Below are 12999 nucleotides of genomic sequence, written 5' to 3' on the forward strand. Positions count from 1 at the left end.
TATACACCGATGTAATTGCGATCAGCAGATGCAGATCTACAAACTGTACCATTCTTGGTTGATTTTCAAATTCAAATGGCAAATCATTAATAAAGACCAAAAAGAGAAAGGGACCCAATATAGAACTATCTTCTAAGTAAAATTTTAACAGACGGAGCGAAGTATTTCTAATCCCAAAGTGATCTAATTTGAGGAAAAGTGTCTCGTGGTCAACGTAATTGAAGGCTTTTGAGAGATCACTCACATATACACCTCTGTAAATGCATGTACAATGTACATGGCTGTGCGTTCAATATTATACCATATTCCCATTCCCTCCTTAAATAAATACTGAGACCAGTCTTCGTGTAATAGTGAACCGGGCCGAAAGTTTTATGTAATCGGATATTTTATGTAATAATTTCTGTGTTGATTGGTGTCTGCTATTTTGTCCTTGTGTGAACAATACAATTTATTACTTGGAAATTGAACTTTTATTTATCTCCGAACATACATACAGACAAAACCTAAATTGGTGACCCCAGCAGATGCAATTATCTTTACAATGCTACTATTTTCTAGATGTTCCATGCATGTTTTTTTTATGGAATAGGGTAAACGAGTAGACGTATCACCAATGGTAAGCAATCGACGCCGCCCATGGACACTTGAAACACCAGAGGCGTTACAAGTGCGTTGCCGGCTTATTGGGAGTAAGGCATTTAAGGCTTGTTGAAGAATCGGGGATTGATTAAAAATACCAATTTTAAATTAAATAAATTTAAAAAAAGTACCATATAATTTTTTTATTCTCAATTATTGCACTGAGTACCGCATTTTATCTAATTTTCAAAGAATACACGTGTAAAGTTTTTAAAACAATCCTAATCGAAGTATCTTATCAGTTACATGTAAGAAATAACTTAGGTATAAATCATGTCAAAACTTTAATATTCTGTTCGCATTCCAGTGATATGATATTATTCAGATACTAGTGACAAACAGCGAATGAAAACATCATGACGAAAACTTTTTTTTTTTTTTTTTGAGGAGGGAAAATCATCCAATGACTTCTCCCGCCCCTTGGGCGAGGCGAGAGGGAGTGTCAGACTCTTACTGACTAAAAACCACCCCGTTCCTTCTCCTGCTTTTCGAGCCGGAGCCCCGGTAAACCCGCTAGGTAGTCCGCAGCTCCGGATCAGGCATCAGCCCTACTGGGCCCCATCTGTGGTGGTCTGATGGCTCTTTGAGGCGCGCGCGGAACGCGACGCGCCGCACGCACGGGTCTGGTTCTGTTCGGGCGATGAGCTACCCTTGCTCGCCGTCCGCAGGCCCGCACTTACGGTGGCCGGAGATCGTCCCGCGATCCCCGACGCCCAGAGTGTCTCTCGCGACGGCTGGGGCGTGAGGAGGTTTGTTCCCTCACGCGCCCCGCCTCCTCCTTAGCTAGCATGACTGCTTCGCAGAAGGAGGAGACGGCATCCCAGTCCCTCTCGCTCCGCACCATGGCTTGAACCAGTGCCGGGCGCGAGAGGTCGCCGTCGCCGACCACATCCCTGAGGACTTGGCGGTGCTCAGCCCACGCAGGGCACACCGCCACTGTATGTTCTACAGTGTCCTCCGGGCGGTCCTCGCAGTGATGACACCCGGTCGTTTCCTCCCGCCCAATAAGGAACAGGAACCTACCGAAACTCCCATGTCCGGTAAGCACCTGCGTCAGGCGGTAGGTGAGGACGCCGTGGCGCCTCTCTAGCCACTCCTCAAAGAGGGGACTTACCGCTGCAATGACAGCGAGCCCAATCATGACGAAACCTGGGCTTATAATTTAATTAAATATAAGTTTGAAATCGCCAACCCGCACTGAACAAGCGTGGTGATTAATGCTCAAACTTGCTCTGAGCGAGCAGACGTCTTTGGTCAACAGTGGCCACTTATAGGCTGTTGATGTGATGATGTGATTGATGATTCCAATCTAATGTTATAGTGCCCACTGTTATATGTTGGTAGACACTTTTTATGTAAGGCTGTTAATGCTGTTTGTGGGTTACTGCAGTCTATTACTGCCGAGAGTTCCTATACATGTCGTTACAGTACATTTATAGGCCTGCAACGTTACTTTTACGATTGCCAGCATTCAGTGACGACGCGTAATGTTCCCGTGTTCTGTTTTGTTGAACAAATAAAATAAAACTGTTTGTGCTGTGGTATCATGTTCTTCTTTACTTTTACTTTAGTAAGAAAGGAAGGTAGGAAGGCCTTTGCCCTGTAGTGGGACGATCATTGCTGAAATCTAAATCTAATCTAATCTAAACCCTGTCATTCCTATTTCCATGTGTGAAATTAACATGACAAAAAAGAAAAAAGCATGCCAAGTGTCCCTCTGATTCTAAACATTCAATAATACTGTCAACTGTGTATTTATTGTAGTGTCTATGCTTTTTACCTTTTTAACGAAATTGGTTTTCAATTACGAAATTCCAATATCTGTATTTTTTTTTTCTTCGACAAATTGGAATTTTATTGTCTAAGCGTTAAAAAGATTAACGGATATTGACGGCTTTTCATAAAGTATTAATGCCACCCAAGTGCCTTAACAACGGCATTTATTGCAAAACTTGAAAAAGTTTTGATTGAAAAGTTTTTAATTGTTCATTTATTGGCGAGGACATTTCTTTATCCTTAAATATTTGGGTCGTATCTAATTTGGATACTTCATTGGAAACGAGAATAGCAACAAGAATCTTTTGTTTCAATTGAATTGGGACGAAGCCAGGATGAGGTTTATCTGTCTATAGGAAAATGATAGGACGTGGTAAATTCAACAATTGAACATTTAGCTTTTCTATAATACTGCGAGGACCGCCCGGAGGATACGGTGGAGCATACGGTGGCGGTGGGCCCTGCATAGGCTGAGCATCGCCGTGTCCTCAGGGATGTGATCGGCGACGGTGACCTCTCGCGTCCGGCATTGGTACAAGCCATCGTGCGGAGCGAGGGGGACTGGGATGCCGTCTCCTCCTTCTGCGAAGCAGTCAAGCTCATTCAACAGAAACCGACTAGCAGCGTTCTCTGATAAACCTTTTAAATTATTATTATCTCCCACTGGCTTGCTTTGTGTGAATACAAATAATAAAATATCATTATGATTTCCGTTTAAAATCTCACGCAGCAGAGGTGCAACCTACGACACGCAACAAAACACTCAACATATTATGTTCGCTCCTCCACGGAGCATCTTAAGGAGTTGGAGACTCGGCGATCCAATTCCATGGCATGCACGTTGTCCAGAACTTAACGCCGGTTGATTTTTATATGAAATACCTTGTTTATGTAGACGAAATTGGTCGTCTATCGAAATCGAGGCTAAAGAAATAAGCCGCATATTCAGTTCAAGAGTGACCGTCACAGAGATAATAAGGCTTGTATTCGTGTTGAAGCATGCATTCGTCGTAGGGGAGACATTTTTTTGCAAATAAAGATGTTTTGTAAATTTCTCTTTACACTCTTCCTACAATCAAGTTATTAATTGGTTTTTATTTATTTATTATTTATTTTAATTTTTTTTTTTATAAAAAAATTAACGTTTCTGGGAGTTTATAAACCAAAGAAGTTTTTCAAATAGTTTGTATGCTTAGTGTCATATATATTATTTTAAATAAATCCAGTTTTCTATTGACCAAATTAGTATAAAAAAACTAAAATTTAATATTTTTTTTATTGATAGAAGCTAAAAGAACTTAATTCAAATCAGTTGTTTTTATTTATTGATGTTTTTGTAGTTAGTGCGGAAATTTTTTATCAAAACAAAATCCAGACCAGGGTCCTCAGGGCTCATTTTCTAGAAAATTAATTGTATTATCACCTCCTGAGAGGAATATGTCGAAGCAAAGTTACCCTGTATACTTATCTAAATCGTAAAAAATGTTGACCTAATAAAAAATATCGATAAAAATAGTTTTAAATATGTATTAAAATATATTTTTATCTACCGGTATGTTAAAAAAGCAATTAAAATTATATTGTAATTAATGGAATAGCTGTATGATAAACATGGGATATATAAGTACTTAACTGTAACGTTAAGGGGATAGTAATGGAGTTTTCGGCAAAAATGGCCACTTTTTGCGCAGTATTTGTTGTACTTTGTGCTCTTGTTGCAGTCAACGGCGACCAGAAATTGCATCCATTGTCCGACGAATTTATTGATTTAATCAATTCCAAGCAAAACTTCTGGAGAGCCGGCAGGAACTTCCCGAAGAATACGCCAATTTCACACCTGAAGAATTTGCTTGGTGCCTTGGAAGATAAAAATTTCCATAATTTAGAAAAAGTGGACCATCTCGACGATATAGCGACTCGTAGTAGTCTCCCAGAGAGCTTTGACCCGAGGGACAAATGGCCGAACTGTCCTTCCTTGAATGAAATAAGAGATCAAGGCTCATGCGGCAGTTGCTGGGCGTTCGGTGCTGTGGAAGCGATGACCGACAGGTACTGTACATATTCTGATGGAAAACAACATTTCCATTTCTCTGCTCAGGATCTTTTAACTTGTTGTGATGATTGCGGCTTTGGCTGTAACGGGGGTAACCCTGTAGCAGCTTGGAATTATTGGCAGTTTTATGGTATAGTGTCTGGAGGGAAGTATAACTCGAGTGAAGGATGCAAACCATACACGATACCGTCCCGTGAGCATGTAGATGGGCCACTGCTGCCGTGCGGTGAAATTCCTACTCCACCTTGTGTTCATACTTGTCAGTCTGGTTACAATACAGATTATGAAAAAGACAAGCGTCGTGGTAAAGAAGTTTACAGTGTAGATTCTAATGAGGAGAGTATAAAAGCTGAACTGTTCAAAAATGGGCCTGTAGAGGTGACCTTCGTAGTTTATGGAGACTTTTTTACTTACAAAAAAGGAGTTTATGTACATACAGGTAAACCGTACGCTGGCAGTCATGCTGTCAAGATGTTGGGCTGGGGAGTGGAAAATGGCGTTAAGTACTGGCTTGCCGCAAATTCGTGGAACTCTAATTGGGGAGACAAAGGATTCTTTAAAATTCTGCGTGGAGTGAACCACTGTGGAATAGAATCTGCGGTTGTAGCTGGTGAACCGTTATTCGCATAAATCTTTTAATTGGGATGTGTTACGTATTAACACAAATTATTCGCGAAGACTTGGAATGTTAATTCTTCAAAGCAATAATATCATTGGAGTCTATTTTATGGTAATAAAAAGATAATGAAAGATATGGTATTAAAAATTGTTTTCTTTATAAATATTTTGGCATTAAAATATAATAGCAAAAACTGTTCAAAAGTTTAATTGTACACACGTAGTTACGTACTCATCTAGTATGAATTCAATATTAATTGAGTTTAGACGATGATTTTAATTAAAATCAACAAGGGGACCGGAAAGCGCTCGCTAATAGGAAATGAACATCTATCTGCTGTAATAATTACTGAAGTAATTATTCGTTTGTTACAAATCCCTATGTGGTTTTGAATGAATTGGTTGCATGTTTCGGCTTTTAAATAAGAATTTATGTATATTACAATAATGTTGTAGAGACACCCTATACCACCCTAGACCACACATATACACCCATGTAAATGCGATCAGCAGATGCAGATCTATAAACAGTACCATTCTTGGTTGATTTTCAAATACAAATGGCAAATTATTAATAAAGACCAAAAAGATTAAGGGACCCAATATAGAACCTTAAGGAACGCCCATTTTCATCACAGAACCATTTACATGAACCTTTTGCTGTCTATCTTCTAAGTAAGATTTTAACAGACTGAGCGAAGTATTCTTAATCCCAAAGTGATCTAATTTGAGCAAAAGTTACAATAAAGTTGTAGAGACACTCATATATACATACCTATGAAATGTATGTACAATGTACATGGCTGTGCATTCGATATTATATCATATTCTCATTCCCTCCTTAAATAAAAACTAAGACCAGTCTTCGAGTAACAGTGAACCGGGCCGAAAGTTTTATGTAATTCATTGGTGTCTGCTATTGTGTCCTTGTGTGAACAATACAATTTATTACTTGGAAATTGAACTTTTATTTATCTCCGAACATACATACAGACAAAATCTAAATTGGTGACCCCAGCGGATCCAATTATCTTTACAATGCTACTATTTTCTAGATGTTCCATGCATGTTTTTTTATGATAAACCAGCAGACGTATGACCTAATGGTAAGCAATCGCCACCGCCCATGGACACTTGAAACACCAGAAGCGTTATAGTACAAGTGCGTTGCCGGCCTTTTAGAGGTTAGGAATTTAAGAGTTGTTGGGGAATCGTGGGAAGGGGAATTGGGCCTCCGGTACGAATGTGTATTTTTTTAAAGATTGACGTACAATCTTTAAAAATACGATATTTAATTAAAAAATAGTACCTAATACATTTTATTTTATTCTCAATTATTGCACTTAGTACCGCATTTTATCTAATTTTCAAAGTATACACGTGTAATATAGTTTAAAAAAATCCTGATCGAAGAATCTTATCAGTTACATGTAAGAAATAACTTAGGTATAAATCATGTCAAAACTTTAATATTCTGTTCGCATTCCAGTGATATGATATTATTCAGATACTAGTGACAAACGGCGAAGGAAAACATCATGACGAAACCTGGGCTTATAATTTAATTAAATATAAGTTTGAAATCGGCAACCCGCACTGAACAAGCGTGGTGATTAATGCTCAAACTTGCTCTGAAAAGCAGACGTCTTTGGTCAACAGTGGCCACTTATAGGCTGTTGATGTGATGATGTGATTGATGATTCCAATCTAACGTTATAGTGCCCACTGTTATATGTTGGTACATACTTTTTATGTAAGGCTGTTAATGCTGTTTGTGGGTTACTGCAGTCTATTACTGCCGAGAGTTCCTATACATGTCGTTACAGTACATTTATAGGCCTGCAACGTTACTTTTACGATTGCCAGCGTTTAGTGACGACACGTACTGTTCCTGTGTTCTGTTTTGTTGAACAAATAAAATAAAACTGTTTGTGCTGTGGTATCATGTTCATCTTTGCTTTTACTTTAGTAAGAAAGGAAGGTAGGCAGGCCTTTGCCCTATAGTGGGACGATCATGGCTGAAATCTAAATCTAATCTAATCTAAACCCTGTCACTCCTATTTTCATGTATGAAATTAACATGACAAAAAGAAAAAAGAATGCCAAGAACCCCTCTGATTCTAAACATTTAATAATACTGTCAACTTTGTATTTATTGTAGTGTACCTTTTACCTTTTACCTTTTTAACAAAATTGGTTTTCAATTACGAAATTCCAATATCTATTTTTTTTTGTCATCGACAAATTGGAATTTTATTGTCTAAGCGTTAAAAAGATTAACGGATATTGGCTTTTCATAAAGTATTAATGCCACCCAAGTGCCTTAACAACGGCATTTATTGCAAAACTTGAAAAAGTTTTGATTGAAAAGTTTTTAATTGTTCATTTATTGGCGAGGACATTTCTTTATCCTTAAATATTTGGGCCGTATCTAATTTGGATACTTCATTGGAAACGAGAATAGCAACAAGAATCTTTTGTTTCAATTGGATTGGGACAAAGCCAGGATGAGGTTTATCTGTCTATAGGAAAATGATAGGACGTGGTAAATTCAACATTTAGGTTTTCTATAATACTGCGAGGACCGCCCGAAGGATACGGTGGAGCATACGGTGGCGGTGTGCCCTGCATGGGCTGAGCATCGCCGTGTCCTCAGGGATGTTGTCGGCGGCGGTGACCTCTCGCGTCTGGCATTGGTACAAGCCATGGTCCGGAGCGAGGGGGACTGGGATGCCGTCTCCTCCTTCTGCGAAGCAGTCATGCTAGCTAAGGAGGAGGAGAGCTCAAAGAGCCATCAGACCACCACAGATAGGGCCCAGTAGGGCTGATCCGGAGCTGAAAAAAGGTTTTCTATAATGGGGTAGTTTTTAGTCAGTAAGAGTCTGACGATCTCGCCTCACCCAAGGCGGAAGAAGACATTGGATGATCCCAAAACGCAAAAAGGTCCGAAGGGTATATTGCATTAAAAAATCTTGTGCAAAGTATGTACGTACCTTCAGTGTTATATCGCCCACCGAGTCAATAGCCTTACTTAGTATATTATTTAAATTGACCAGAAAATGTAAAATCAGTTTTTGATTTCATCATTCAACAGAAACCGAATAGCAGCGTTATCTGATAAACCTTTTAAATTATGGTCTCCCACTGGCTTGCATAGTGTGAAAATGATGGCAAATACTAATAATAAAATATTATTATGATTTCCGTTTAAAATCTCACGCAGCAGAGGTGCAACCCACGACACGCAACAAAACACTCAACATATTATTATGTTCGCTCCTCCACGGAGCATCTTAAGGAGTTGAAGACTCGGCGATCCAATTCCATGGCATGCACGTTGTCCAGAACTTAACGCCGGTTGATTTTTATATGAAATCCCTTGTTTATGTAGACGAAATTGGTCGTCTACCGAAATCGAGATTAAAGAAATAAGCCGCATATTCAGTTCAAGAGTGACCGTCACAGAGATAATAAGGCTTGTTTTGAAGCATGCATTCGTCGTAGGGGAGAATTTTTTTGCAAATAAAGATGTTTTTGAAATTTCTCTTTACACTCTTCTTTACAATCAAGTTATCAATTGGTTTTAAATTTTTTTTTTATAAATAATTTAACGTTTCTGGGAGATAATAAACCAAAGAAAATTTTCAAATAGTTTGTATGCTTAGAGTCATATATATTATTTTAAATAAATTCAGCTTTCTATTCACCAAATTAGTGACTCAAAACAAAATTTAATAATTTTTTATTGATCTATTGGCAACTGATAAAAGCTAAAAGAACTTAATTCAAATCAGTTGTTTTTATTTATTGATGTTTTTGTAATTAGTGCGGAAATTATTGATTAAAACAAAATCCAGACCAGGGACCTCAGGGCTCATTTTGTAGGAAATGAATTGTATTATCCCGAGAGGAATACGTCGAATTCAAAGTCACCCTGTATACTTATCTAAATCGTAAAAAATGTTGACCTAATATAAAATACCGATAAAAAATAGTTTTAAATATGTATTAAAATATGTTTTTATGCACTGGTATGTAAAGAAAGCAATTAAAATTATGTATATTGTAATTAATGGAATAGCTGTATGATAAACATGGGATATATAAGTACTTGACGGTAACATAAAGGGGATAGTAATTGAGTTTTCGGCAAAAATGGCCACTTTTTGCGCAGTATTTGTTGTACTTTGTGCTCTTGTTGCAGTCAACGGCGACCAGAAATTGCATCCATTGTCCGACGAATTTATTGATTTAATCAATTCCAAGCAAAACTTTTGGAGAGCCGGCAGAAACTTCCCGGAGAATACACCAATTTCACACCTGAGGAATTTGCTCGGTGCCTTGGAAGATAAATATTTCCATAATTTAGAAAAAGTGGACCATCTCGACGATATAGCGACTCGTAGTAGTCTCCCAGAGAGCTTTGACCCGAGGGACAAATGGCCGAACTGTCCTTCCTTGAATGAAATAAGAGATCAAGGCTCATGCGGCAGTTGCTGGGCGTTAGCTGCTGTGGAAGCGATGACCGACAGGTACTGTACATATTCTGATGGCAAACAACATTTCCATTTCTCTGCTCAGGATCTTCTTACTTGTTGTGAAGATTGCAGCATTGGCTGTCACGGGGGTATCGTTTCAGCAGCTTGGAAATATTGGCAGAATTATGGTATAGTGTCTGGAGGGAATTATAACTCGAGTGAAGGATGCCAACCATACACGATACCGGGTTGTGAGCATAATACAGTTGGGCCACTGCCGCCGTGCGGTAAATTTCCTCCCACTCCACCTTGTGTTAAAACTTGTGAGTCTGGTTACAATACAGATTATGAAAAAGACAAGCGTCGTGGTAAGAGAGTTTACAGTGTAGATTCTAATGAGGAGAGTATAAAAGCTGAACTGTACAAAAATGGGCCTGTAGTGGCGACCTTCGTGGTTTATGAAGACTTTCATAGTTACAAAGAAGGAGTTTATGTACATACAGGTGCACCATACGCTGCTCGTCATGGTGTCAAGATTTTAGGCTGGGGAGTGGAAAATGGCGTTAAGTACTGGCTTGCCGCAAATTCGTGGAACTCTAATTGGGGAGACAAAGGATTCTTTAAAATTCTGCGCGGAGTGAACCACTGTGAAATAGAATCTGAGATTATAGCTGGGGAACCGTTATTCCCATAAATAAGTCTATTAATTGGTACGGTTTACGTATTAACACAAATTATTCGCGAAGACTTGAGATGTTCAAAGCAATAATATCATTAGAGTCTATTTTATGGTAATAAAAACATATGTAACATATTAGAAAATTGTTTTCTTTATAAATATTTTGGTATCAAAATATAATAGCAAAAACCGTTCAATGAGGTTTAATTGTACACACGTAGTTACGTACTCATCTAATACAAATTCAATATTCATTGAGTTTAGACGATGATTTTAATTAAAATCAACAAGGGGACCGGAAAACGCTCGCCAATAGGGAATGAACATCTATCTGCTGTAATAATTACTGAAGTAATTATTCGTTATTCATTTGTTACGAATCCCTATGTGGTTTTAAATAAATTGGTTGCATGTTTCGGCTTTTAAATAAGAATTTATGTATATTACAATAAAGGTAAGTCGCAAATAATAATGGTCACTGTAATTAAACTTCAAAACAAGAAACGTCAAACTGGTGAATGGCCGGAATATGATGTTAGATTTTATACTAAAAGTGCAATGGTCGACAGGGCATGATGTAAAATGACATTCATTTCCCATTTGCAATAATTTTTCGTAATTTGTATACCTTGACTTTAATAATGTAACGTCAGTAGCAGGGAGCAGCTAATGAAAAAATGAGTGTTTCAAATAGCACACAATACATTCTAAATATCTATGGAAGAATGTGTTTGTCTTTCATGTTTAAATATACTAAGGACACTGGTGTATGTTACTTTTTGTCTTTGACTACGCGAATGACGCCGTGAACAGAAAGTTAGTACCTACCCAAATAAACCCTCCTAAAATATGGTCAAACCTTTCCATTACGCGTAAGGAGACGAAGGTAGGAAGTGTCAAGACAGATCATTAAGCAATAGTGATGGTCGTAGACGCAGATGGCAAATTAGGTACGGAACCACTTCGCTACATCTTGCGCCCACACTCTGGCTGTTGCCTGATCCGGAGCTGCGGACTACCTAGCGGGTTTACCGGGGCTTCGGGTCGAAAAGCAGGAGAAGGAACGGGGTGGTTTTTAGTCAGTAAGAGTCTGACACTCCCTTTCGCCTTGCCCAAGGCGGGAGAAGTCATTGGATGATTTTCCCCACTCAAAAAAAAAAAAAAAAAAAAAAAAAAAAAAAAAAAAAAAAAAAAAACACTCACACATCTGCACCTTGTGTAAAACGATTCCTTTATTGAGTGACATAGGAGTGTTGACGTTGTGTGTTAACAGTTGATTTTAAAGCAGATATGCATGTATGATAGATATCTATAATATATATTCAAAGTATGATTTAATCTTGATTTGACTAATAAACATTACTCCTATTAATCCCCGACTTACACCACAACTTTTTACTAGTTGAAATATGTTACAAGTTAATGTCTGTAAATAAATAAATAAATATAATAGAAATGAATACCTATTACAGGAATAGGTATTTATTTCTTTGAATTCATTTTTTTTTATTGAATTTACCTGTCTGTAGTGAATTCATATTTTAATGACGTCCATATTCGCAATATTCACATTAAAAATTGCAAATGCGTATGTCAGAATATGTGCGTATATTCGCGAATACGAATGCGAATATTCGTTACATTTCTAACAGTACCTAATTACCTATGTATATTTTCAATAAGTCATTTTATTTTTTCAGTTTATATTTAGACAAAATAATATACATAAACGCCCGAAATAAATACACATGTAAATACTCGTATAAGTACCGTATGTAAATATCAAACTAACGCCTAGCCAGTTCATAGAGGCAAATCTAATCTGTGCGTCGTTTGTTCGTGGTTCACTCCCATTCACTTTGAAGTTCTAGACAAGGAGGTTGATTGCAATGTAATTAGCAGCTCATTTTATTCAATGTAACCGCTTTAACTAAGCTGTTTAGTCTAGAAATAGGTATACACTTTATTATCATGTTGACTGTGATGGACTTATTCATGAAGTATTTATAGGTATTATGGTATAGTATCTGAAGGGAATTATAACTATTTATACATAATTATTGGAGTACCTAATTAGGAAATCTTCAACTCGGAACTCACACAGATTTAAATGAAGTATCCTTATGAAATAAATTTGTAAGTACTTATTTACAATTTTATAAAAATATAAATTAGCAAAATAACGTTTATTACCTACATGTTTTATTAACTTGTTAGAACGGATAGAGAATTGTGGTAATTTTTTATCAGGCGCTTTATAAATGAAATAGTCTACAAAAATAAACTATCAAATTGCGACGTGGAACCTTGGATAATCTCGAGCTCAACCACATTACTCAGGCATGACCACAAGGCCGCAATACTCGTAGTAGTGCAAAAGAAAATAGTTGGCGAAATATAGTACAGATTTTCCTTTCATTTTTATTACATTTAATACAGACATTGGACGAAATAAGCTTATAATCAAGCCAACGAACCAAACCATTACTAGTATTTTGTCCCATTACCAACAATTTAACGTGAAAAGGTGTGAAAAAAGCAATTCTATTAGGTCTTTGATAACACGGTGAGTTTCTAAAGAAACAAAGCGATTTGCTGTCGACATAGAACTCGAGCAATTTGGTTGGTGTCGGCGTGAATTCCGCCCAAAGGGAATCGCGTCTTACACTCAAATTCTAAGCGGAGTTTACCCTGTTTTCCTGTAATTATTATAAAACAGAACATTGTCTTTTGTAGTATGCTAAAAGATTTAT

At 37.5% G+C, this 12999-nt stretch overlaps 2 protein-coding genes across 2 annotated transcripts; both read left to right on the top strand.

Moving 5' to 3' along the window:
- The first annotated feature begins 4056 nt into the window (after nucleotides 1-4056).
- LOC118264794 (cathepsin B-like) lies at nucleotides 4057-5284 on the top strand. The gene has a single exon (XM_035577428.2). The coding sequence runs from the start codon at nucleotides 4073-4075 to the stop codon at nucleotides 5099-5101; it is 1029 nt and encodes a 342-aa protein (XP_035433321.2). The 5' UTR covers nucleotides 4057-4072; the 3' UTR covers nucleotides 5102-5284.
- Nucleotides 5285-9205: 3921 nt separating this feature from the next.
- LOC118264423 (cathepsin B-like) lies at nucleotides 9206-10389 on the top strand. Its single transcript, XM_035576917.2, has one exon. It carries the CDS (start codon nucleotides 9245-9247, stop codon nucleotides 10259-10261), a length of 1017 nt encoding a protein of 338 aa, XP_035432810.2. The 5' UTR covers nucleotides 9206-9244; the 3' UTR covers nucleotides 10262-10389.
- Nucleotides 10390-12999: the final 2610 nt, after the last annotated feature.

The sequence above is a fragment of the Spodoptera frugiperda genome, chromosome 26 (assembly GCF_023101765.2).
Source record: "Spodoptera frugiperda isolate SF20-4 chromosome 26, AGI-APGP_CSIRO_Sfru_2.0, whole genome shotgun sequence".
Taxonomy (NCBI): Eukaryota; Metazoa; Arthropoda; class Insecta; order Lepidoptera; family Noctuidae; genus Spodoptera; species Spodoptera frugiperda.

Coding starts and splice junctions, on each gene's coding strand:
- LOC118264794 (XM_035577428.2), top strand. CDS start 4,073: ATGGAGTTTTCGGCAAAAATGGCCACTTTTTGCGCAGTATTTGTTGTA.
- LOC118264423 (XM_035576917.2), top strand. CDS start 9,245: ATGGCCACTTTTTGCGCAGTATTTGTTGTACTTTGTGCTCTTGTTGCA.